This window comes from Manis javanica, chromosome 11, assembly GCF_040802235.1.
Source record: "Manis javanica isolate MJ-LG chromosome 11, MJ_LKY, whole genome shotgun sequence".
NCBI lineage: Eukaryota > Metazoa > Chordata > Mammalia > Pholidota > Manidae > Manis > Manis javanica.
Window position 1 is genome coordinate 51,466,212 of NC_133166.1, and position 27,201 is coordinate 51,493,412.

At 34.6% G+C, this 27,201-nt stretch overlaps 1 protein-coding gene across 8 annotated transcripts in view; it reads left to right on the top strand.

The window, feature by feature from the left end:
* Positions 1-27,201, top strand: part of ELP4 (elongator acetyltransferase complex subunit 4) — a 252,442-nt gene that overhangs the window by 52,889 nt on the left and 172,352 nt on the right. For all 8 annotated transcript variants that reach the window (XM_073216359.1, XM_073216360.1, XM_073216362.1 and 5 more), the window contains exons 4-5: positions 6,439-6,570; positions 18,715-18,851. In XM_073216359.1, coding sequence (XP_073072460.1) covers positions 6,439-6,570; positions 18,715-18,851 — 269 coding nt within the window. The remainder of the gene's footprint in view (positions 1-6,438; positions 6,571-18,714; positions 18,852-27,201) is intronic.

Sequence of the window (27,201 nt, forward strand, 5' to 3'; positions counted from 1 at the left end):
AGCAGATAAAAATCTAGGCCTAGAAGTTGGGGAATGATTGGTTAAAGATTTGCTAGCCATCATTTCTTTTATCTGTCAAACATTTATTGCATGCCTACTATGTACCAAAAACTGTGTAATGGATTGAATGTTTGTATCCCCCAAAATTCATGTCCTTCTCACAGGCAAAATACATTCATTCCAACCCAGTAGGCCTAAAAGTCTTAACTCACTACATCATCAGTCTAAAGCTTAAAGTCTCATCTAAATATCACATAAACTAGGTCTGGATGAAACTTGAAGTATGATCTGTCCTGGGGCAAAAATCCTCTCTAGCTGTGAACCTGTTAAACCAGACAAGTTGTGGGCTTTCAGATACAATGGTGGGAGCATAAACATTCCCAAAGGAGAAATCAGAAGGAAAGAAGGGGTGATAGATTCCAAGCGAGTCCAAAATTTAACAAAGGTTGGCAAATTCCATTAGATCTTAAGGCTTGTGAATAATCTTTGATTCAGTGCTCTGCCTTCTAAGCCCAATGGGCTAGCAATGTCATGTGTCTTCAGGTAGAGCACCACCCACATGACTTTGGTGGGCTACAGTCCTGCCCTTTGAAAGGAAAATGGAGACAGCACTGCTTTCTGGCCCTATGCACTCTGGGCCTGTTGTAGTAGTGGCAGCCCTGATGATCTCTGTGTCACCTTTGGGGTCCTTCTCTTTTATTGCAAGATAGCTCATATATGAAACCAAATTGCTCAATAGTCAAATCCTATAAAATCCAAGAAGCCCAACAACTTTCCTTAGTTCCATCCTGCCTGTCTGTTACTGTTAGTTCAACCTGGCGGTGTCTCTACTGATATAATCATATCTCTATCCATGGCTTCTACTGAGATGGTTGATTAAGTCATTGTGTACACCCATGCTCTCTTTATCAAGTGGTTGTTCAGCCATACCTATGGTGTTCTCTTTAGAACAAGCCCTTTCACTTATTTTTTCCTTTATTTTCTTAATTTCTCTATCTAGAAATCCTTTTATAATATCAAGCTCATAGACTAATCCTCTAAATATTTTCTTTTCTCTCTCATTTTCTATCTCTTTAAGAGGCAGTGTAGCATAAAGGTTAAAAGACAAAGTGATACAGCAAGACTTTCCAAATTCAAATCCTGGCTCTGCCATTGACTTACTTTGTGACCTTCAACAAGTTAATTAACATTGGTACTCCAATGTCTTCATCTATAAAATGATTTTAATAACATTGCTTACCTCTTAAGATTGCTTTAAGGATTAAATAAGTTATTTTTGCCTAGAATAGTACCTGGCAGTTACTAAGTACTTTAACATACGTGAGCTACCTTGATTTTTTTTATCATTGCTATCATTATCATCATTATTATTGTTCTTTTATTCTGAGAGATTTGATCAACTTGATCTAGTTCTTCTAGTCAATTTTTTTAAATCTACTATCATGTTTTTAATATCTATAAACTCAGTTTTTTCCGATTTCCTTTTACTGAAGTGTTTTATTTTTTGGTACACCATCTCATATGATAGATATTACGTTATACTCTTTTTGAAGTTTTTATATGTTTCTGACATTGTTTCCATTTTCTGTTTGTTTTGGTCTTTGAATTCCATATTAGATGCTGTACTTAAGTATCTGATAATTTTTGGCTGTTTTTTGATATTGATCAGTGAGGGACTGGAAAACTAATTGGAAGTGCTGTGTATTTGGGCACATAACTTGTAGTCTGATAGGTTTACTGTAACCTTAGCTACTAGTGTTTTTCTAAAGGTCTTTTAATTTTGTCAGTTTCCCTAGGGAGGAATCCTCTAATCTCTCAATCTCCTGCCTGTTCTGCTTAAGTTTGGCTTCTGGCCTTCTGAGAGCCTACCAGTGGAAGCCAGCTGTGTGGGGGGGGACAGGGAAGAATACAAGTTTTTTAGGTACTAAAAGTAAAATAACCTCCTGATTTTAATTTTAAGCAAGTTGTGATGATGCTTCTTCAAAACCCTTGTGATATAAGGCTAAAATGTGTCATTGACAGTTGCAAAACCTCATATAGTAAACAATTTAAATTGCTAGATGAATAAATAAATAAAATTTTCCATTTTCTAGAACAACACTAACCTATAGAATTTTTTGCAATGTTGGAAGTATTCTAATGAAGTAGTCTGCATGTGCAATAGAGCAGCCATTAGCCCGATGCAGACATTAAGCATTGAAATGTGAGGAGTGTAGTTGAAGCAGTGAATGTATTATCTTGTTTAATTATAATTCATTAAATCTTAAATTTAAATAGCACATGTTGATAGGGGCTACTGTACTGAATTGTGTAATTCTGGACCTTTTGTTTGTAAAAAATGCTATGTCTCTATAACTGAGGTAAACAAAACTATTTGATCATAAAATATTTAAATTGATATCTAGCATTCTTTTTTAATGCAAAAAAGACAAGGAAAAACAAATTTTAGAAAATTGCATTTGAAAGTAAATAGATTTTGCAAGCTAGGTATTAATCCATTAAATTTAAGCTTTTATAATAATCTTATTTAAATGTTTGTTTACTTCCTTATTTCACAAGTAAAATTACTGGTTCTTGACTCTGAGGATGGGACCATGGCAGGGGAAAGGGTTGAGAATTATCAGAATCTCCAAACTGTTTGGTTTTCCTCCTCCCTCTCCCGCATATATATTATCTATGTAAATATATAAAGGCAAGAAAATAATTGAGAACCAAAAATTTAAGGTAATTTACTTTAAAATAATTTATAATTTATAGGCATACTTTAGTGACAGAATGATGCCTATTAACCAACATATGTAAGATGTTTTTATATGTTTGAAATATTCTAAACAGAAGGTCCAATTACTTCTCTTATGGCAAGGTAATGGATATTTATTTTTCTAGTCTCTCTCTCTGCTCAAAATTTTCCTAAAGATTTACTTAAGAAGTACTGAATATGGAGACTTAGGGTTTAGATATCAGAGTACTAAACTTATATCATAGACAATCCTACATTTCCTTTAAAATACTTCAAGGAAATCAGTTGTACTAGACAGAACAAGTCAGAGTCCAAGCTAATGCCATAAATTTATAAACACCGTAATCAAACAAAAGTCAGTTCCTAAGTTTACTCTCACACCCAGAAACCAACAAATTAGTATAAAGTAATAATTAGGGCTGATGTTCTCAAACTAAATCAAGTATTTCAGAGAGCAACACTAAATTGAATGTATCATCCAAAACCTAATAATACCTCCTAAATGGGAAGAAAATACTCACCAAACCAAGTAATGTGAACAGGAAGCTGGCATTTAATGAATCTCATGAGAGAATGAAGAGCCTAGGTCTTCTAAAAAAATATGGCATTTAACCTTGCATAAGCTCTCATTTTAAAAAAGTGCAGAAAATTGACAGGATATCAAAATACTCCACCCTCAAACTTCGCCTGGAGGAAAAAACTCAATCTGGAAGAAAACATAACCCAAGAACAGAAGGAAATTCCTCCATAAGAGATTTATAGAAGGCTTGAGTAAGAACATGGTTTCAAAAAAATACCACAAAAATAGAATGAGAAAACATGAGTAGTAGTATATAAAAAGAATAATTGCAGATTAAAAGTACAAATTGACTTAAATAATATCATTACCCAATATAGTAGAACCAAGGAACAGGTTTGCAACAGTGAAGTTAGAGAAATGAGATTAAAGCAGTAAGTAAGGATATAATTACAATGTGAAATTTTTTCTTTGAAAATTTGAATAGCTTAAATTTCTTATAAAATAAAATTAAGTAGCTAGTAGCTACTGTATTGGACAACACAGCTGTATAACATTTCCAACATCACAGAAAGTTCTATTGGTCAGTTCTGGTATAGAAGATGGAAAAATATATTTATTGACTAACATTTTTAATTATCTACTATGTGACATTTTACAACTGTTAATGATAACACCTAATGCTATATCAACAAGGATATATTCTGTTTCCATGTGGAAGAGATAAGCAACTTCAAGTGTGAGAAACACAAAAATTTTACCTGAAATTAAGAGTTTCAGCTTAAAAGGGCATCCAGTGCTACAGGGGACAAATAATACAAAGCAATAATCAGAGATATAGCCCATTTATGTTATTGCTGCAAAGAAAGTTATTCAGTCTATAAGGTAGAAAAGGCAAGTCACCTGCAAAGGTGGAAGGCTTCAGACATCTTCACAGCATCGTTCTTTGTCCAAAGACAGTGGAGAAATATCTACCTGGTTCTAAGTGAATGAATATATAGTGAAATATTACATGCAACCAAAATGTTAGTCAAGTAAAAAAATATTGAAAACATTATCTATGTATTCACTCACGGAGAGCTTCATTGACTACTCTGTGTAAAGTAATACCTCCTCCAGTTAGTTATTCTGTATTACTTTCCCCTTTTTTCAAGTTTATATCACCACCTTTCTACAACATAACTTCCTGAAAGCAAGGACTTTATTTTGTTCACAGCTATATCCCTGGTGCCTTCCTAACTGAAGTCAGGAATGGTGGAACTGTGCTTAAAGGACGAATGGTGAATCCATTTCAACAAAAAGCTAAACAATTGTGTGTCTTGTTGTGGACAAGAATCAATAAACTTTGATAACATAAAAATAATAGGAGAAAAACTAAATTTGGAGGAGAGGAGGTGGGAGAAAGTGCTAAGTGCTAGCTTCCTCTTTTTTTATATAGGAGAGGAGAAATTGATTTTATTTAAAACTGAAACATGTAAAAAGGAGCACAGTGACTCCAACATCTTACTGTGCTTCATAATCATATTTCTAATCTTACTAGAGAATACATTAAGAAATAATATCTCTTAGGGTAAAGAATCACTTGTCAGTTCTTCAGTTCTTTCAATTTTACTTCATTTTTGTTTTTTTAAAAAAAGCAAAATGTTAATTTTAGAATTAAAGTATTTTATTATATACTGTTGTGGAAGTATTTTGTCTAGCATACCTATGTATATACATAAGTATATGCTGAGAATGTTTACTTAATGATTATTTTGTGGGAGGGTCGCTATGTTTAATTTTTTTAACTTTATACCTCTGTCATAACTATGATTAAATATCCCTGAAATTGAAAAAAAAAATTGATCTAAATATTTGTGCTAAATGTTGCCTAATATTGACAGTCCAAAATGTGTGGCTCTGAGTATTGGCTAAAGCAATTATTGACTGAATTCTCATAATCAAACATTTATTGAGCGCTCAATGTGCAGTAGACACCATTCTCTGCATTTTACCTTTCTTACTGACTTATTCTTTACAACAACCCAATGAAATGAATATTAATATCTCCATTTTTCAGATGATGAATGAAAACAGAGAGGTACAGTAAGTAGTCAAGGTAACCACAGACACAGTAAAGTCAAGATTTGGACCCAATCTGGTTACAGAATTCAAACTCAAAACCACTATGCTATATTGTACTGTATGTATCACCACTACTTGTTTACATTGGAAAAGGAAGTTACTCTATATTTTGTAAGACACAATGTTTTTCTAGGAAAGATAGATTCAAAACTTAATGATATACCCAACTTCTAATATAGGCATAAATTAAAGTATGAATGTATTTGTAAGTCTTGTATGAGGTGACTAAAATATTTGATAGTTAATGTATTTTCCAGCAGATTAGTTGGTGTGAGTCTAAGCATAAATAAATCTGATCTTGAAATGTAAAAGTTGCAGTTTAGACTAATTTATGGCATAGCACGAGATTATGTTTATTAATCCAATACCCTACATTATCTTTATGATTGTGGCTAATAAAAAATACGACTATTGCATGTTCTTTCCTTCTCCAGGAAACTTGTGTACTTTTTCCTTTGCTTTCCTATGTTTTTTTATGTCGCTACTCGCTAGGTCAGCTTCCGAAAAAGAAAAGGTAAAATTGGAATTCAGTGTCTCTCCATTTAATAGAGATTTTAAATTCTTTTTTCATTCTTAAGAGACATAGGCTTGCAGGTGCAAAACTAGTGTTTGAGGGCAAAATAAGTGGCTTTATTCTTAGTTATTACTTCACCCATTATTTCGGTGAATGAGTTTTTTGAATTCTAGTATTACAAACCAGTAAACAGATTATGCACATGCTTTATTTTTACCTTGTGGCAAACATAACAATAATTACATGTACGTAAGTGCTAATTCCGGACTTTGCTCTAAGTGTATACATTTTTTTTAAATGAGCATAGCCTCTTGTTGCAATAACATTTTATTTTTGTTAGTGTAAAACTGAATCTTTTCGTTAAAATTTAAATGTCACATTTAATTTTATATATATCATTTCCTCTATTTTAGAAATATCTATTTTGTCATAATTTAAAGCATCAATTTTTAACAAATTGGAAAGCTCTATTGCTAACACTTAAGGAAGTTGTTATATTTCTTTACCACAGATGCTCAATAATGTATCATTCTGCTCTCACAGGAGCTTCCTGCACCATTACTTGATGATAATTGTGAAAAAGAATTTGGTGAAGATGTATGCAGTCATAAAACACCAGAATCTAACATTAAGATGAAAATTGCCTGGCGTTACCAGTTATTACCTGAGATGGAGGCAAGTCAACGTACAAACTTTCTACAATTAGCAAATCTTTTTTTCATTCTCTAGAATCTCTTGTGGTATACCTGTTATTCTTCAAATGCCATGCACAATATATATGTTTATGTAAATAATTAGATACTTAATATTATTTTTCCAAGGTGATGTTTCTTAAAGTAAAATTATGGCAAAGTTTTTTCTACTAAAACAGCTTATTTCATTTTTCTGTTATCTCCATACAGTCTTTCATTCCAGGGTTGCAAGCTAGAGTAAGTGACTTAAGCCATTTCTATCCAGTATGGTTACCTGTAAATATTCAATGTAAGTGATAGTAAAAACTACTCTTACTATTCCTATATATTTTCATCCATTAAAGTTTCACACTCAGCTGTCTGGTAATAACCTCACCTATCCAGGATAGATTAAGAGACAGGAAGTAAGGGGGAAATTTCTGAGAAGTCAAAACAAATGTAAATAAATCTGCCCATTAAAACTCATGAACTCTGCTCTGGTGAAGACTGTTATTTATTAGCTCCCTCATTTAATTGTCTCCTTCATTCATTTTTCAGAAAACTTTAATGCCTACCAGACATTATCATACAAGTAGAAAAGAGAGCGAAATTCCAATCTGAATGAAGACACATAGTCCACTGTTCTCTAGTCTTCCACACTGACATCACATTACCTTTCCTAAGGATAGAAATATATTTACAACACTCCTTAATTACAAATGCCTAATTTGGTTTCCTGTTTCCACTGCCCCCTTCTAAATGCATGGCAGACTGTCAAACATAGTACCCTCCTGCCAAGCTTAGACACAGCCTTTAATTTCTCTGCAGAATGTTCTGGGTGGTCACTACCAGTTAACATACGAGAGTTAGTATGTGAGATGAAACCTGTTTGGTATTATAAGCTCGCAATATGAAATACAAACTTCTCCATATTACATACAAGATATGTATAACCTAATCCAAGCCTACCTTTTTAGTCTTCCATGTATATATTAAACATTATATTTACCTGTCCTATGAGAATGCTCCTTCTAAATTGCTTATATTTCTGTTGATAATGCTCTTCACTTTCTTATTCACCAATTTTTCCTACTCCAAGTACAAAAATTACTACCTGTGACAACTTTCCATATATAATTGCCCAGTTTCTTATTTTCATTTCCATAGCACTTCATGTACTTCTATACATTGTTTTATAGTCAATTATTAATATAACTCTCTTTTCCACAAGAGGGAATTCTCTTTGAGGGCAGAGAGCTTGTTTTATTTTCTCTTGTGTCTAGCACCTATGTTAATGCTCAGATAATAAATATTTAGTGAATGATAAATGTATTTGTACCTTCAGTCAGCAAATATTGATTAAACATCAACTGTGTACCAAGTATGAAATATATTGTAATAGGTGCCTGTTAAGCAATGGTAAGCTGTTCTAATTTAGATGAGAAAGCTGTTTGAATAACCATGATTTTTAAGGGTGATTTAAATGACTGCAAACAAACTACAAAATAGAGGATATTTGCAACTCATATAACAGAATAAAGAATAAACTTTCCTTATATTTTAAGAACTTATAAAAAGGAAGAAATCCACCCATCCAATTTTTTTTAAATGGGCAAAAATATGACAGGGTTTAGGTGGCTCTTGAACACATAACCACAGATGCCAATTTCAGTTTCAGTAAGAATACTGACCTGCAATTTTTCTCTGATCAGATTGTCAATATCTAAAATTTTTTTTTTTTTCATTTTGAGAGGGCATCTCTCATATTTATTGATCAAATGGTTGTTAACAACAATAAAATTCAGTATAGGGGGGTCAACGCTCAATGTACAATCATTAATCCATCTCAAGCCTAATTCTCGTCAGTCTCCAATCTTCTGATGCATAACGAACAAGTTCTTACATGGTGAACGAATTCTTACATAGTGAATAAATTCTTACATGGTGAACAGTACAAGTGCATTCATCACAGAAACTTTCGGTTTTGATCATGCATTATGACCTATAAACAATCAGGTCAAATATGAATATTCGTTTGATTTTTGTACTTGATTTATATGTTGATCCCACATTTCTCCTATTATTATTATTATTTTTATTTTTAATAAAATGCTGAAGTGGTAGGTAGATGCAAGATAAAGGTAGAAAACGTAGTTTAGTGCTGTAAGAGGGCAAATGTAGATGATCAGGTGTGTGCCTATGGACTAAGTATTAATCCAGGCTAGACAAGGGCAGCAAAACATCCACGGATGCAAAAGATTTCTCTCAAAGCAGGGGGGGTGAGATTCTGAGCCTCACCTCTGTTGATCCCCAAATTCTCACCTGATGGCCCCCCTGCGACTGTGCCTGTCTTAGGTTGTTCCTCCCTTGAGGAATCTTACCCGTCTCTGGCTAACCAGTCATCTTCCGGGGCCATACAGGGAAATGTAAAGTTGGTAAGTGAGAGAGAAGCCATATTGTTTGAAAAGGTTAGCTTTTTACTTCTTTGCAGATTTATGCCCTGTGGCTTCTATGCCCAGCACTTGTCTCAAGGTATCTTTACCACCTGGAGGAATTATGATACTCAGTAAATTCGATATGAGGCACATATTCTATTTAAGGGTTGTAATTAGGAAGGAAGAAGAAAAGCTATAGATGTAGCATATGGAAGGAAACATGGGAGGATTGATTATTTCTTTGACCTATCTTCTTGTAGAGTATCTTAAGTATGTATAGGTTTTAAACTACTAACTAATTTGCACACACATATTAACATAATAGGAACACGGTGACATAAACAAAGCAAATCTATAATTACCATCCATCTCCAGTGAAGTCAAGAAAACCATTTAGGCACCCCAGGCATTTGTGAAAATTTGTCTATGATATGATGGATATTGTCCAACTGTACTTGAACCATCAGACAAATTAAAGCAGCCCATTTCTGGGATCTGTTCACATCCCATATGTTCTTTTAACCATAGATAGTCTATAGTCATGAGATTTTGGAGTGCTACAACTTGCACCCCTCCCAACTCCTGGTTGAGTTCCAACAGTACAGATCCGGTCAAATTCGTTGTCTCACTGTATGCACATGCCAGCCTAGACATCTCCCTCCTCATTCCTATGGCAAGTCCAGGAGATGGTGGGCTGGATGCAGCCACAACCACAGCATCGTCCGGATCCCTTTGGAGGCTTTTTGATGATCATCCCCTGGCACAAGTCCTCCAGAGAGTGCTGATGCTGGAAGCTCCTCCTCATATCGTATCTTAGTTCATTTTCTGGGTATCCAAGCTAGGCCTTGATCTTCTGCATAGAAACAAACATCCCCTTTGCCCACACTTTGACATGCCCTCTATACCACTATGCAGAACTCATTGGAGGTCAGCACACAGTAACTGATTTTTTTTTTTTTTAATTAAGAGAAAGGAATATTATCAGAAAAGAGTACCTCCATAGCTGATCATCTGACACCCTTTAAGTGATCAACATTAAGGATATTTAAAGCATGCGTTGATCTTTGATTTACGAATAGTTTTATCCTGTCAAGGAGTAATCCCCCTTTTCTTTCTTTCTTTCTTTTTTTTTTTTTTTTTTTTAATTTTTAATCTACACTTACATGAAGAATACTATGTTTACTATGCTCTCCCCTATATCAGGTCCCCCCTAACAACCACATTACGGTTACTGTCCATCAGCTTAGCAAAATGTTGTAGAGTCACTACTTGTCCTCTCTGTGTTGTGCAGCCCACCCTCCCCTTTCTCCCTCCCCCCATGCATGCTAATCTTAATACCCCCCTTCTTCTTCCCCCCCATCCCTCCCTGCCCACCCATCCTCCCCAGTTCCTTTCCCTTTGGTACCTGTTAGTCCATTTTTGGGTTCTGTAATTCCGCTGCTGTTTTGTTCCTTCAGTTTTTCCTTTGTTCCTATACTCCTCAGATGAGTGAAATCATTTGGTATTTCTCTTTCTCCGCTTGGCTTATTTCACTGAGCATAATACTCTCCAGCTCCATCCATGTTGCTGCAAATGGTTGGATTTTTCCACTTCTTATGGCTGAGTAGTATTCCATTGTGTATATGTACCACATCTTCTTTATCCATTCATCTACCGATGGACATTTAGGTTGCTTCCGATTCTTGGCTATTGTAAATAGTGCTGCGATAAACATAGGGGTGCATCTGTCTTTCTCAAACTTGATTGCTGCGTTCTTAGGGTAAATTCCTAGGAGTGGAATTCCTGGGTCAAATGGTAGGTCTGTTTTGAGCATTTTGATGAACCTCCATACTGCTTTCCACAATGGTTGAACTAATTTACATTCCCACCAGCAGTGTAGGAGGGTTCCCCTTTCTCCACAGCCTCGCCAACATTTGTTGTTGTTTGTCTTTTGGATGGCAGCTATCCTTACTGGTGTGAGGTGATACCTCATTGTAGTTTTAATTTGCATTTCTCTGATAATTAGCGATGTGGAGCATCTTTTCATGTGTCTGTTGGCCATCTGTATTTCTTTTTTAGAGAACTGTCTGTTCAGTTCCTCTGCCCATTTTTTAATTGGGTTATTTGTTTTTTGTTTGTTGAGGCGTGTGAGCTCTTTATATATTCTGGACGTCAAGCCTTTATCGGATGTGTCATTTTCAAATATATTCTCCCATACTGTAGGGTTCCTTTTTGTTCTATTGATGGTGTCTTTCGCTGTACAAAAGCTTTTCAGCTTAATGTAGTCCCACTTGCTCATTTTTGCTGTTGTTTTCCTTGCCCGGGGAGATATGTTCAAGAAGAGGTCACTCATGTTTATGTCTAAGAGGTTTTTGCCTATGTTTTTTTCCAAGAGTTTAATGGTTTCATGACTTACATTCAGGTCTTTGATCCATTTTGAGTTTACCATTGTATATGGGGTTAGACAATGGTCCAGTTTCATTCTCCTACATGTAGCTGTCCAGTTTTGCCAGCACCATCTGTTGAAGAGACTGTCATTTTGCCATTGTATGTCCATGGCTCCTTTATCAAATATTAATTGACCATATATGTTTGGGTTAATTTCTGGGGTCTCTAATCTGTTCCACTGGTCTGTGGCTCTGTTCTTGTGCCAGTACCAAATTGTCTTGATTACTATGGCTTTGTAGTAGAGCTTGAAGTTGGGGAGTGAGATCCCCCCTACTTTATTCTTCTTTTTCAGGATTGCTTTGGCTATTCGGGGTCTTTGTTGTTTCCATATGAATTTTTGAATTATTTGTTCCAATTCATTGAAGAATGTTGCTGGTAATTTGAGAGGGATTGCATCAAATCTGTATATTGCTTTGGGCAGGATGGCCATTTTGACGATATTAATTCTTCCTAGCCATGAGCATGGGATGAGTTTCCATTTATTAGTGTCCCCTTTAATTTCTCTTAAGAGTGACTTGTAGTTTTCAGAGTATAAGTCTTTCACTTCTTTGGTTAGGTTTATTCCTAGGTATTTTATTCTTTTTGATGCAATGGTGAATGGAATTGTTTTCCTGATTTCTCTTTCTATTGATTCGTTGTTAGTGTATAGGAAAGCTACAGATTTCTGTGTGTTAATTTTGTATCCTGCAACTTTGCTGTATTCCGATATCAGTTCTAGTAGTTTTGGAGTGGAGTCTTTAGGGTTTTTTATGTACAGTATCATATCATCTGCAAATAGTGAGAGTTTAACTTCTTCTTTACCAATCTGGATTCCTTGTATTTCTTTGTTTTGTCTGATTGCCGTGGCTAGGACCTCCAGTACTATGTTAAATAACAGTGGGGAGAGTGGGCATCCCTGTCTGGTTCCCGATCTCAGAGAAAATGCTTTCAGCTTCTCGCTGTTCAGTATAATGCTGGCTGTGGGTTTTTCATATATGGCCTTTATTATGTTGAGGTACTTGCCCTCTATTCCCATTTTGCTGAGAGTTTTTATCATGAATGGATGTTGAATTTTGTCAAATGCTTTTTCAGCATCTATGGAGATGATCATGTGGTTTTTGTCTTTCTTTTTGTTGATGTGGTGGATGATGTTGATGGATTTTCGAATGTTGTACCATCCTTGCATCCCTGGGATGAACCCCACTTGGTCATGGTGTATGATCCTTTTGATATACTGTTGAATTCTGTTTGCTAATATTTTATTGAGTATTTTTGCATCTACATTCATCAGGGATATTGGACTGTAATTTTCTTTTTGGGTGGGGTCTTTGCCTGGTTTTGGTATTAGGGTGATGTTGGCCTCATAGAATGAGTTTGGGAGTATTCCCTCTTCTTCTATTTTGTGGAACACTTTAAGGAGAATGGGTATTATGTCTTCTCTGTGTGTCTGATAAAATTCCGAGGTAAATCCGTCCGGCCCCGGGGTTTTGTTCTTGGGTAGTTTTTTGATTACTGTTTCAATTTCTTTGCTCGTAATTGGTTTGTTTAACTTTTGTGTTTCTTCCTTGGTCAGTCTTGGGAAGTTGTATTTTTCTAGGAAGTTGTCCATTTCTTCTAGGTTTTCCAGCTTGTTGGCATATAGGTTTTCATAGTAGTCTTTAATAATTCTTTGTATTTCTGTGGAGTCTGTCGTGATTTTTCCATTCTCATTTCTGATTATGTTGATTGGTGTTGACTCTCTTTTTCTCTTAATAAGTTGGGCTAGAGGCTTATCTATTTTGAATATCTAAAATTTTTGATCAAATACTTAATTAGCAAGGGTTAAAGGAAACTAATACTCTCATATTTTGCTGGTAAAAGTGTAAATAGGTACAATTTCTATAGAGGGTAATTTGGTAATATCCCTCAAAATTACAAAAACATACATCCTTTGATCCTTTTCAAAATTTACACCATGAATATATTTACTCAGATGTGAAAAGAAATGTATATAAGCTATTTATATGGCATGTTTTTTAATAGCAAAAGATTGGAAATAACCAGATGTCCATCAGGAAGCAACTAGCTAAATTAATTAGGTATGTGTGTATGGTAGAATACCATACATTTGTATTAAAAAATAAAAGGAAGTTCTATGTAATCAAAAGTTGTTGCACGATAGACTGACTGGATGTGATTGAGAACTAGGCACAAGAGGCCAGAAAAAAATGTAGTTATTCTGCTTAGGAAAATGTGAGTTGAGGGATAGAGATGAAAACAGACAAGATATGTAAGACTAGCATTTGAGAACCCCAATGGCAAAGAACTCCAAGACTTTGACCTGGCAGATTCATTCAAGTAACTGAGCTGGTTTAACAGTGATTCTTTCATGAACTGTGACTATATTCTAATTTTTCTACTGATATGTTCTGAAAGAGTCAATACTGAACAGAAGCTCTATGTTAAATTTAGCTTTTTTGAGAGGACAATACACCAATCCTGTTTTAGATTACATAAATCACTTGTGTCTTCTATTTCCTTTTTTTCTCCTTTCTCAGCTAAGTTTTGGTCTTTTCATTGGTCACTAACATTCTTCAAATGAAAATGTTAGTGAAAATGCAAGTAACAGACTTACCTTTTTTCTTATTGCTTGATGTAAAATATTTTTAAAATTGTAAAGAAAGTTGTTTCTTTATAATTCATTATTTCTTTATATGTCATGATTATAGGAGCTGTTCCTTCCCCCTTTACATATACGTGAGTAGTGCTTATTCCAATCTTCTTTTTAGGGTGCAGTGTGCCTGCCAGTGTTCTGATTATCTATGGGAGTAAACTTCTCAGAGGTTTCATGTTAACACATAAACCCAGTGCACAGTTTTCAAGGTTTATAGCTTGAGTGTTCTAAGAAATTGTGCTCTTCTTACAGTAATCTTCCACAGATGACTTATTCTCCCGTTTTCTTCACGTCACCTCAAAAAAAAGACTTACTCAGGAATGTCTTCCTTTGTCACTCGATATAATAAAAATCATTCTTCTCTAGCATCTCCTTTCACTCCCTTATTTTTCTTCAGGGCATTTATCATCACCTAGCAGCTAATATATTGTTTGTCTCTTCCTACTAGAATGTGAGCTCAAGGAGAGAAAGGGATTGGCTATTTTATTTTACTGGCATATAATAGGTGCTCAGTAGTTATTTGTTGAATACATGAGTAAATGAGTTACATAGTGTGTGAATTAAATATGACACTGTTAAGTTATGCTAATAAATACAAATAAGATAACAGCTTATTTTTAATTTACAGTCAATGGTCAAACCTAAGTTTACTAGTATTTATAAGTTAGTTCTGTCAAGCTTAGAAAAAAGGATCATCTCTGGCTTCTTGCTTTTCCTTAAAATGTCACCAGTGCATATATTTGCCTGTCACAAAAACTTTATGATGATTTGCCAAGACTGGTAGATTTTGGTGCTGACTTATCACCACATACTTTATAAATTTAGATGTTACTTTACCATTATCAGTTTTAAAACAGTAAAACCCTGTGTTTTCTGTATTTTATTTGGGATAAAATATAGTTAACCCTATTGTGAGTAAAGATTAAACAAACAGTCCAAAACTACTTAAATCAGAGATGCCTTTTTGTCTAAGTTGTAACCAAGTCCTAAGAGTGTAGTCATATTCCCACTTAGGGGGTACAAGAAAGGGTAAGAATATGTACACCTAAGTCAATAATAATAGATGAGTAAAGCATAAATAAAGCAGTGCTTTTTCCAGGTGGAGAGATGAGTAATTTTTAAAAGACCCCCTTCCCTCTGCCTGTGATTTTAATGTTTTCTCCCAGATGGACTTGCCCTCTCCCCTGTTCAATCATCAAATCCTATTCCCTCTTCACCCCAAGAATTGCTAGACTAAAGCATAGTCTCAGACTTAATTTCTTCAATATTCTAGAACTCTGCTACCCATGCCTTCAATGGCTCCAGCAATTCATGACAGTTTATTGTATCTTTATTATATTAAATCCTCATTCCTCTTTGGCTTTCTGTCTTTAGTGGTTCAGCCACAATAGTCCTGTGATAGATGTGGCATGTTGTAGATGAAAACAAACATCATTTTTCTAATAAGGCAATGTAATTACAAAGGATAATGATGGATCTTCTGATTCTCTAGTGAATCATGGCACAGTAATAATAATTGATAACATTTATATAGTGCTTTACAACTTACAAATTTTCATTGCCAGTATGATATTAGGTCCTCACAAAAGCCAACTAAAATGGTTATTATTAGCTCTATTTCTGGTGATTGAACTGAGGCTCAAAATAGGTTAGTAACCATTTAGATTCTTACTTTTCTGTTATGCCATACTGAGAAATAAGAAATGATAACAATAATAAGAAAATGCCTTTTTTAGACTGCTTGTGATGCAAATTTTTCTCTGAAAGTTCTGTTCCTGGCATCCTGGAGGGGGTGGATGATACTGTTTTGTTGCCCTGTGCTCCTCTTGGCCCTCCCATTCATAGTTCTTTTTCCCTTATCGTAGTAGTGATACCATTTCAGCATACTCTCTTTGATAGTTGACAAAGTTAAAGGGCAGTTTTACAAATGTGAAACAGGACTTTTCATAATGTAAAACAAAAGGAACATGTTCTATCAAACTGAGTAAACTGACTAGTTATTGATGATAGTTTCATTTTTTTTTTTATGCAACTACTTTTTGGTGTTGACAGTTTTTCATGGAGTATTATTATTATTAGATTGAAAGCATTTAGTTGCCATTTTTAAACGAAATAAATTTTGTCTTTGTTTAACAACCCTAGACCTAAAAAGATTTCACAGCATTTCAAAAATCTGATTATATGTTATCTGTCTTGGATAGAAAAAGCTTACAAAATTGTTTTTTCCTATAAGAGTATATTTATTTTTCATTTTCATTTTTATTGAGGGATTAAAGTTTTTCATCATTAATAAAATTTTTATTGTCTGCTTTGTGAACAGTTACTGTATCTACTCTTAATCTCTAAAAAAATTAATAACTTCATTTTAATACAAATTTCCAAATTTATTTTTGCATTTCAATGAATTATTTGTGTTCTATTTGTAAACTGTCACAGCATGAAATCAATTTTCTGCCTTAATTCATCCCAAATCTGAGATTTCTATTACATTAATATTTAGAAACATTAATAGAGACGGCAGCTTAAAAAGCATACTTTGCTTCTTGGCAATCTAGCATGTTTCTTTGACTGCATAGGACTTCAAGAATCTTCAATCCACTAATAAATTTATTAACTCAAACTTAAAAGAAGGGAAAAGTCTCTCTTTCTTTCTTACTCCCCATGGCCAGTCTGCTAAAATAGATTATTCATGCTTATTTGATTCAGGTAGGCTTTTGCAAGCTTCCCTACTAAGCCTGGGAATGTGGTACATTGAGGCCTTTTCAGGGGCTTCTGACACAGACCAAGCTTTTATTGCATGGTGTTTTATTATTACCAAATCCTAGTCTCCACCCAGTTTGTAGGCACTCTGTTTATTGTTTTGAATCAGGAAAGGTTATCACCTACCTTAATCCATGCAGCAGTGTGGATTAAGGACACCAGTGTGCCCCAGGATTCTCAAAGAGGATCCTGGAAACTTCTTGTTTCTTCTTTTTTGCTGTCTTTACTAAATTCTATTGGGCCTTAGAGGGATTTGCATCTGAAATGGGCAACCTGGTGTTTTTCTCAATGAAGACATCAGATCAAAGTTCAGTTAGTCAAGGCCTTTCTAAAACATTAAGGGGGCTTAGATTTACACAATAAAAAGATGAGCTCTAACCGAGATTGCAGTAAAAACATTCTGAACTATAATCCGGATAAAGAATAGATTATAGGCCAAATAACAGACCTTGTTTAAATTGCTTTAGATTAATAACTTTACATTTAAAAACTTTATACCCTGTTCTTAAGAACATATTTTAATGTTGCATAATTTGTCAGTACTTTCATGGTAAAAAGATAAATCATGTTTTGGGAGCCATACCTCTGTGTATATTGTATTGAAAAAATGAGATTGACCAATTAATAGGCCTCTTTCATTAATGGAAATAAGTACCTTATGGTGGGATGAACAATCTAAAATTTCATTTAGAACACTTGTCAAACCCACAGAGTCTGATTCTGAAAATAATGTTTCTATTAGACTTTAATTTTTATTTTGTTACTATATAATTTGATGTTTGTAGGCATTTAATTTAAGATTATGAGTCCTTGAAGTCTGAAAATGCAAATATCTAGTGTCAAGCAAATGTGTTTCTTACCTAAATTACAAAGTTATCAGTTACTTAGTAAGATAAGTTAGGTTCTAACTGTGTATAGTTCTTCAGTTTCTGCAGAGAATCATCTTCTTTTGTTGCACGTTCTGAAATTTGTAGCATTCAGGACAGTGCAGATCATCTCAATTTAAGTCAGAGATTTCATTAGACACTAGTGTCAGGTGAAATCTGTTAGTAGTTTAACTTTGAATAGAGGTGAACATATATCTCTAATGTGCTGAATTAAAAAAATCAGCCCAGAGTCCATTCAGAACAATATAATAATGTTATATTACCGGGCTTTATTATCCTATGTAAATAAAATCAACATCAATAATAATTAGAGTTTATGAGAAAGATGATTTGCTGGATAAATTGTTACTAGAAAGATCAAAAAGGAATTATCAATGAACTAATGATTATGCCAGGTTTCTGAATTATCTAACATAGTTTACATGCATTCTCCTACTTTATCATGTGCTTTGTTCCCCACTGGACTATCCCAGCATATTTTGTCCTATAAGCTTAATTTTAAGGTTACAAAATGTTTGAATATGCATACACATACCATCTTGTAAGAATTTAGTTTAAAAGTGATGCTCAGTTTATATTTGAATAGCTACTATCTTTTGGGCCTCTCCCCAAAATAGTTTTACTTAAGTTTTCATTAGTTCTTTGCAATTGCATATTTAATTTGTCATTAAATCCTGGAATCTTTAAAAAATAATTAAGACTTGTGTATATTATATTTTTTGTCTTGAGGAGGTACACAGTATACTAAAAAAGCAAAGAGATGTTTAAATTCTTATCAAAGTTAGGGAATCATCAGGAGTGAAAATGGAAGATGAAAATGTTGATTTCTAACTATGGATAGTTTAAAATAATAAAAGTTGTTATGTGCTTCTTTGAAATATATCAGCTCTTCCTTATTAGCTTTAAAATGAATAAATATATCTGTTTTGCTGAATGTAGGACAAATAAATTATAGTTTAAAGACACAATAATATTTTTTTAACAACCAATATGGGTTTTCTTAATAGGCTAGACCAGTGTCATCTTCAGGATTTGGCCACTATTATGATATATCAAAAAAGATACCACAAGAACTAATTGAGGCTTCAAAATGGCATGGATTTTTTCTTCCAGAAAAAATATCAACTCTTAACATAGAACCCTGGTAAGTTAATGACCCAATTGTGACTGTAAAGATTAATAGCTTATATTTTTACCACCTTCTTTGAAAGATTTCATATCTGGGATACATATCCTAATAGTAAATGTTAGTTTCCTACATAATATGTAACCTTAAGTTTTTATAGGTTTCATATTATTTCATTATATGTAGTTTTCTTCCTGTGGTCCTGTAACTGCTGGACCTGCTACTACTCTCAATTTGCATCTTAGAAAGTGTGGATACCAAATTTATAATAACTGTTGTCTTTGTTTTCAAGAAAATATGGAATAGTTCTAAATCAGGGTCTTTCAGCCCTAAATGCAAATAAACACCTAAATATTGATTACTGAATATAACAGCCATGACACTGGTATAAAGTAGTGCTATTGCTCCATGTTTTTCAGTTAAGTGCTCTCTCAGAAAGTTTTCCAAAATTTAATATATTAAAAGGCTTTCTATTTCTAGTTATGCCATAAATAAAGCAATCTATATTTTTTTAGGTGACTTAAGAGAATTTAAGATTTGAGTTTTACAATGAAGAGTTTTAAGTATTGAACCAGCCAACATGTTTATAGTGTTATTTATTATGTCAAACTCTGAAAATTATTTGAATAATTTATAAGTGTTAAGAATACTTCATTTCAATTCTTATTGCAGTTGAATCAAGGGAAGATAATCCATGGGATAGGTTATTCCCCCTATTTTCTTTCATACTGTAAAATCATTATTTTCAGAGTGAGATGAACTTTTAAGTGGAGATTTAATAGTTAGGAATTCGTGAACTGGAATGACTTAAAAATCTAGTCTCTCTTACAGAAGTACTACCTGAGAACTCTGTGAAGACTATCCTATTTATTTTTATTAAATCTATTACCAAAAAAAAATTTTCTTCATGATAGCCTTTCCAGTCTATGGCTAGAGACTTATCAAAAGTGGTGCTTTGATGTTGTCTTAGTATTAATAGCTGCTGTTTTGAATGACTGCTATATGTCAGTCACTCTGCCACATTCTTTATGTTTGTTATCTAGTGTAATCCTTGTATCAATCCTATAAAAGTACATATTCCCATTTGCCAGAAGAAGATAACAAAATTCACATAAGTGGTTTATCGAGGCTCAACTATTAAGTGATAGAGCCAGGTTTAACCAAAGTCAGATCTCTCTTTTTCTTTTTCCTTTACTGCTTCAAAAGACTTTGGTGTCCTTTATCTTTGCCTTACCTTTATAGAGGAAAGAAGCACACTGATAAATTTTTGTTGAAAAATCTGAGTCCCAGTACGAAGTCCATCCTTCTGTTAACCTTGGGCAAATCCCTTGAATTCAGTGAAAATAAATATCCTCCTGTGAAAAAAATGAATGAAAAAATTCATTTTTGCCATTCGCTGAACCAGACGTACTTATAAATGCAGGCTTGATAAATAGGTCAAAATAAGTTTTCCATGGTTTCTCAAATAGTAAATGGTGGAACCGAGATTCATAGGTCTTTCTTACTCAAAAATCTGTGCTAACAATAATGCTATACTGCTACCATTTATGGAGAGCTTAAGGAGATAAAAAATGTAAAATGTACATCAAGTGCAATGTAAGTAAATTAAAAATAATGTGGTGTTACTTTTGTAATTCAAGAAACATTATAAGGATAAAACTTTTTTAAAGCCAGAAAGTACAAGGCTTTTGTTCTTTCATGCAGCAACGAAAAGGAGGAGGTAATTAATATTTGCTATATTCCTGTTCCATGTCAGACAATGTTCCAGGAATTTGGCCATGGGATACCTCATGTAATCCTCCCCACAACCCTCTGGGAGAAGTAATATTACCCACATTTTAAAAGAAATTTAAGGTCAGTTATGCTAAGTAGCTTTCCCACTGTTTCAGGCTTAAGTGACTAAGTCACCCACCTAAACCCAAGTCTCAAAAACCTCTGCTCTCTTCTCTGTACTGCACCAGGAAATGCACAGTGCAAGAAGCTGGATTCCAGAAGAACTGCACTTTGATCAGCTGTGAAAAAAGTCCCATAGTCTTTAAAATACATTGTTTCAGATTTTTTTTTTGAGAACTAGCAGTTTTGCACAGAAAAGGAAAATTTATAGATTTTAATTATCAAGGAAATATTTCATTTCATAATAGTTAACTGATAATTCATTTATTTCATATTAAACTTAAATGCTTAATTAAGTGTAATCAAACTTTAAACATGTAATTAAATTAAAAATGGGTACTTTACCATGTGAGATTTATGTTAATTTATGAAAAGCATGTGCTTGTTTCACTAAAATGAATTTTACTAGTTCATTGATAAAACAATAAAGCTAAGCTTTGCAGTTGTCTATACTTTTCTAATAATTAAGAATAGAGGGTATAGTTATGTCCCACTTCATATGTGAGTATAAAATACATAATATCATAACTTCTAAAGGTACTGTTGAAATACATAAAGATTGTTTTTACACTAAGAAAAATTGAAGTAAATTTAAAATTTGCATTAACTAATTTAAAATTATTGATAGGCTTGCCTGTGGAAAATGTTCATAGGTATGCTTTAAACCTTCAAATTAAGCCTGGGTATAAAAAATTAAGGTGTATCACAATAATATTACCAGATGGTTTTGTTATACTTCATTGTCATAAATCAGATCATCTGAGTCATAAAACAATGATAGACACTGATTTTGAGAATAATTCTATAGTCTTAAGATTTTTTTTTAATTGCCATAGTTTTTAATTAAACTTTGCCAAAAGCTATTCCAAGAACAGGTTTCCTCACTAGAAAGATTTCCATTCTTAACATGGAGGTGGTGTCTCTGCTTTCTTATTTATTAATGAACCTGCTAACATACTGCCTAACCTGCTGTAAAAGACTTTGTGTCCTGCCCCAAATTCATATGTTGAAGCCCTAATCCCCAATGTGGTGGCATTTAAAGATGGGGCCTTTGGGAATTAATTAGGATTAGGAGAGTTCATGAGGGTTGGACCCTGATTGATAGGATTGGTGTCCTTTAAAAGGAGAGACACCAAGCTAACCACCACTCTCTCCTTGAGTGCACACCTAGGAAAGACCATGTGAGCGCACAACGAAAAGCTGGCCATCTGCATCCCAATGGGGGAGCTCTCCCCAGACACTAGTCCTGCTGGCACCTTGATCTTGGACTCCTAGTCTCCAGAACAAAATTAATTCTTGTTGTTTAAGCCACCCAGTCTGTGGTATTTTGTTATGGGAATCCACAGTGACTCATAATGCTATATTGTAAAATGTTACTTTTTTTTTAATCATATGACATTTCAAAAATGTTACACTTTTTGGTTATACATATGTCAGATCTTGAATAGTGAGTGTGCATACAGTTGGTAGTAAATAGAATGAATTTGTCTTAATATGTTTCTTGAAATTCAAGATTTTGTTTTTATAGTTATCCAACAACAGCTAGTAGTTTCTTATATTAGCTAAAAGCTTTTTGTTGATTAAGTTGAATGAACTGAATTCTGAGAGAACCAGTTAGCAACTGAGGAGAATTTCTAGGAGAAAATCAATGGAAAAAGATAGAAATATTATTTAAGACTTTAGATGTCATTCCATTTTTCTTCTCCTGCCAAGTCTCTTTACCAGCTTAAATGAAACCTCTAAAAATGCACTCTTTCCCAGACTATTACAGTTATGCACCCCCATACTTTCCCCTGTACTTTTGTTCACACTCTGTCAGAACACTTACCATATTACACTGCAATTATCTCTCTTGTCTACATTATCTTCCTCCTCAAGCATAGGAAATCCTTCAGGGGTTATGCTTTCTTTATCGATTCACTGAATCTAGAACACAGGTGTTGAGTTGATAGTTGATGAATTAGTGAGTCAGTGAACAAAGCATAGCAATAACTCATATCAACTATAGCCTTGTTTTTAACTGTAGCACAAAGATTTAGTGGGATTAATCATTACTAAAGCATAGCCATGTATTAGTATATTGTATTTTGAAAATACAGATCTTGTACATGGAGAAGCAGAGAATCACAGTATGTTTAGATACCTACAAATAAAAAATTCACTCATGAGAAAGGGATTTGGGGAGTTTCTAGTAAAACTAACAGTTCAGAACAGAAGTCAAAAAGTTACGTAAGTATACTATGAGCTATTTTATTAAAAGGATATAGTGAATAATACAGTAATACGAGTCTCATAGCTGGGAGAAAGGCAAGATATAAGTGTAAGGAGGGTTTTTACCAGTCTCCTTTTCTGCTGGTGATATAATTAAAGGAAAAAAGATAGTATCTGAAAATTTAAAGTGGAGAGAAACCACTTGCTTACATGTCTTCCTTTGTTTTTTCTTTCTGTCCTTCAAGGGGGCCTTTAGGTATATTGAATTTAGTTCATCATCCTGGCATCCTAGCAAGTTATCTTCATCAGTATGCATGGAGTTTGTTTTATTATTTCCCACCTTACTCCTACATTCTAATCCCAGTCATTTTCCCCATAAGCTTTCGCTCTCTTATTTATGTATATCCTTCCAAATTTCAACTCTTCCATTAGCAGTCTTTGACCCTTGACTCTGTTCTCTCTCTCCCCTCCCTATACCCAATCAGCAAATACTGAAATTTTATTTTAAATAACTTAAATGTAAATAAATATATGTGACTAGTGGCTATCATTTTAAGACAGTACGGTTTTACAGCGTAAGTCAGCTTTTAACCACTACTATGGGCCTAAGGTTTAAACCCTCCAATAACCTCTGATCTCACTAAGAATAATCAACCCGCATTCTAACAAAGATCCTGTAAGAGTTTGAGACCCTACATGTCCTTACCTAATCTGATTGCTAGCTACTTCTCTCATCTCTTTGATTTCACTGGAGTCAGGGAAAGGTAGAGGGAGTATCAAAAATGTTTTCCAGGTCTCAGACATTAGAACTGTAATGGTGCCATTTACTGACATAAATAAACATAAACATGTATCCAACAATATTTATTGAATACTTTCTATGACATGAACACCTTCTATGAACCTGAATACCTTTTGTGAGCCTAACATTATGCTAAACTCCAGGTTTATTGTAGTTAAAAAAGCAGGTGTTATCCTTGACTATGTAGAGCTTACAGTCTAGTGAGAAAGCACACAAGATTTTCTTTTAACCAAGTAAACAAGCAAATATATGTCATTATGGATTGTGATAAACCATATAAAGAAAAAATATTTTCCATAAATTGGGTGGAGGGGTGTATCTTGAGTTGTGTTCAAATAAAGCCTCTCCTAAGGGAAAGAATTTAAACTGATACCTTAAGAATAAGAAGGCAGTCATACAAGCAGCACTAGGCCAAGAAGTGTTCATGGCAAGGGGAACAGCATGTATGCCAAGAAAAGGATTTTATGTGTTCAAGGACCTGAAAAGCCATGTTGCTGAAATAGTTGAGTGATAGAAAGAAAGAGCCTTAACGAAATGAGTTCAGAAACATACGCAGGGGGAGGATTAAAGATGGTGTTGTGAGAGGTGAGACAGAGGCTTCCTCCTAAAACCACATATAATACAAAAATATAATTAATACAACTAACACTGAGAGAACAACAGGAAAGAAGACTGTGCCAGACTGTACACCTGGAGAAAAGAGCAGACCTAACGGAACAGGGTAATGTACCAAAGCTGTGGCCCAGCAGGACCCAAGCCCTTCCCCGACCCCAGCTCACCGGTAGGAGGAAGAGAAACTGAGCAGGGAGGGAGTGGAAGGCTTGGGACTGCTGAATACTTAGCTCCGGAGATTTCCTCTAGGAGCACAAACCCACATTTCATGGTGCTTTCATCATACTCTCGTGATTATGGGGTTGGAAAGCTGGGACAGGCAGAGTTCCTGGGAAGATTGGGATTCCAGCTGCTTGTGGAAAGCAGGGATCCATATCCCGCTGCTGTGGGACAAAAGCTTATACCTGTGTGCTCGGCCCACTGGTTCAGGCAGTGGAGGTGGACATAGAAGCCGGGAAGCAGGAAACAGCTCTTTCCTCCACCCAGGCACCAATACCACTCCCCTGCGATCCCTGACATTGCTTCAGGGGCTGAGCAGCTGCAGAGGGTAGAGCTTCTGGGCACCAGAGGGCGCCATATACAAATATGAAATGCCAAAGGAACCTGGTCCAGAGTAAAATTATTAATACAACTCCTGAGAAAGATTAAAATGACATGGACCTCGTGACTCTTCCTGAAAGGGAGTTCAAAATAAAAATCACTAACATGCTAATGGAGGTATGGCAAGATATCCAAGAACTCAGGAATGAATTCCGGTCAGAGACCCAATCATTGAAGAACGCAATGGAGGGTATTAAAAGCAGGTTGGATACGGTGGAGGGGATGATAAATGAAATCGAAACAGAGAAGAGGAATACAAAGAAGCTGAGGTACAGAGAGAAAAAACGATCTCTAAGAGTGGAAGAATATTGAGAGAACTGTGTGACCAATCCAAACAGAACAATATTCACATTATAGGGATACCAGAAGAAGAAGAAGAGAGAGAGAAAGGGATAGAAGATGTCTTTGAGGAGGTAGTTGCTGAAAACTTCCCAAATCTGGGGAATGAGATAGTCTCTCAGGCTGTGGAGATCCACAGATCTCCCAACACAAGGGACCCAAGGAAGGCAACACCAAGACATATAGTAATTAAAATGGTAAAGATCAAGGATAAGGACAGACTGTTAAAAGCAGCCAGAGAGAGCAATGAAATCACATACAAAGGAAAGCCCATCAGGCTAACATCAGACTTCTCAGCAGAAACCTTACAGGCCAGAAGGGAGTGGCATGATGTATTTAATGCAGTGAAGCAGAAGGGCCTGGAACCAAGATTACTTTATCCGGCAAGATTATCATTTAAACAATTTCCAGATAGGCAAAAGCTGAGAGAATTTACCTCCCACAACCATCTCTACAGTCTATTTTGGAGGGACTGCTATAGATGGAAGTGTTCATAAGGTTTAATAGCTGTCACCAAAGAATATAAAACCACAGTAAAGAAAGTAGAACAGCTAATTACTAAGCAAATACAAAATTAAATTAACTATCTCAAAGGTCAATCAAGAGATAGACAAACAGTACAGAATAAGATACCTAATATAGAAAAAATAGAGGAGGAAGAAGAAGGAGGAGAAAAAGAAAAGAACCTTTAGATTGTGTTTGTAATAGCATATTAAGTGAGTTAAGTTAGACTCTTAGATAGTAAGAAGTTAACTTTGAACCTTTGGTAACCACGAATCGAAAGTCTGCGATGACCATAAGTACATACCTATTGATAATCACCCTAAATGTAAATGGACTGAATGCACCAATTAAAAGACATAGAGTCACTGAATGCATTAAAAAAACCAGACCCATCTATATGCTGCTGACAAGAGACTCACTTTAAACCCAAAGACATAGACAAACTAAAAGTGAAGGAATGGAAAAAGATATTTCATGCAACTAATAGAGAGAAAAAAGCAGGAGTCGCAGTGTGTGTATTAGACGAAATAGACTTCAAAACAAAGAAAGTCACAAGAGACAAAGAAGGACATTACATAATGATAAAGGGGTCAATCCAACAAGAAGATATAACCATTATAAATATCTATGCTCCCAACACAGGAGCACCTACATATGTGAAACAAATACTAACTGAATTAAAAGGGGAAATAGAATGCAATGCATTCATTCTAGGAGACTTCAACACTCCATTCACTCTGAAGGACAGATCAACAAGACAGAAAATAAGTAAGGACACAGAGGCACTGAACAACACATTAGAACAGATGGGCCTAACACATCTACAGAACTCTACACCCAAACACAGCACAATACATATTCTTCTAAAGTGCACATGGGACATTTTCAAGAATAGATCATATACTAGGCCACAAAAAGAGCTTCAGTAAATTCAAAGAGATTGAAATTGTACCAACCAGTTTCTCAGACCACAAAGGTATGAAACTAGAAATAAATTATGCAAATAAAATTAAAAATCCCACAGACACATGGAGGCTTCACAACATGCTCCTAAATAACCAGTGGATCAATGACCAAATAAAAACAGAGATCAAGCAATATGTGGAGACAAATGACAAGATCAATTCAACACCACAAAATTTGTGGGACGCAGCCAAGGCCATGCTAAGAGGAAAGTATATTGCAATACAGGCCTACCTCAGGAAAGAAGAACAATCTCATATAAGCAGTCTAAACTCACAATTAATAAAACTAGAAAAAGAACAACAAATGAGGCCCAAAGTCAGTAGAAGGAGGAACATAATAAAGATTAGAGCAGAAATAAATAAAATCAAGAAGAATAAAACAATAGAAAGAATCAATGAATGCAAGAGCTGGTTCTTCAAGAAAATAAACAAAATAGATAAA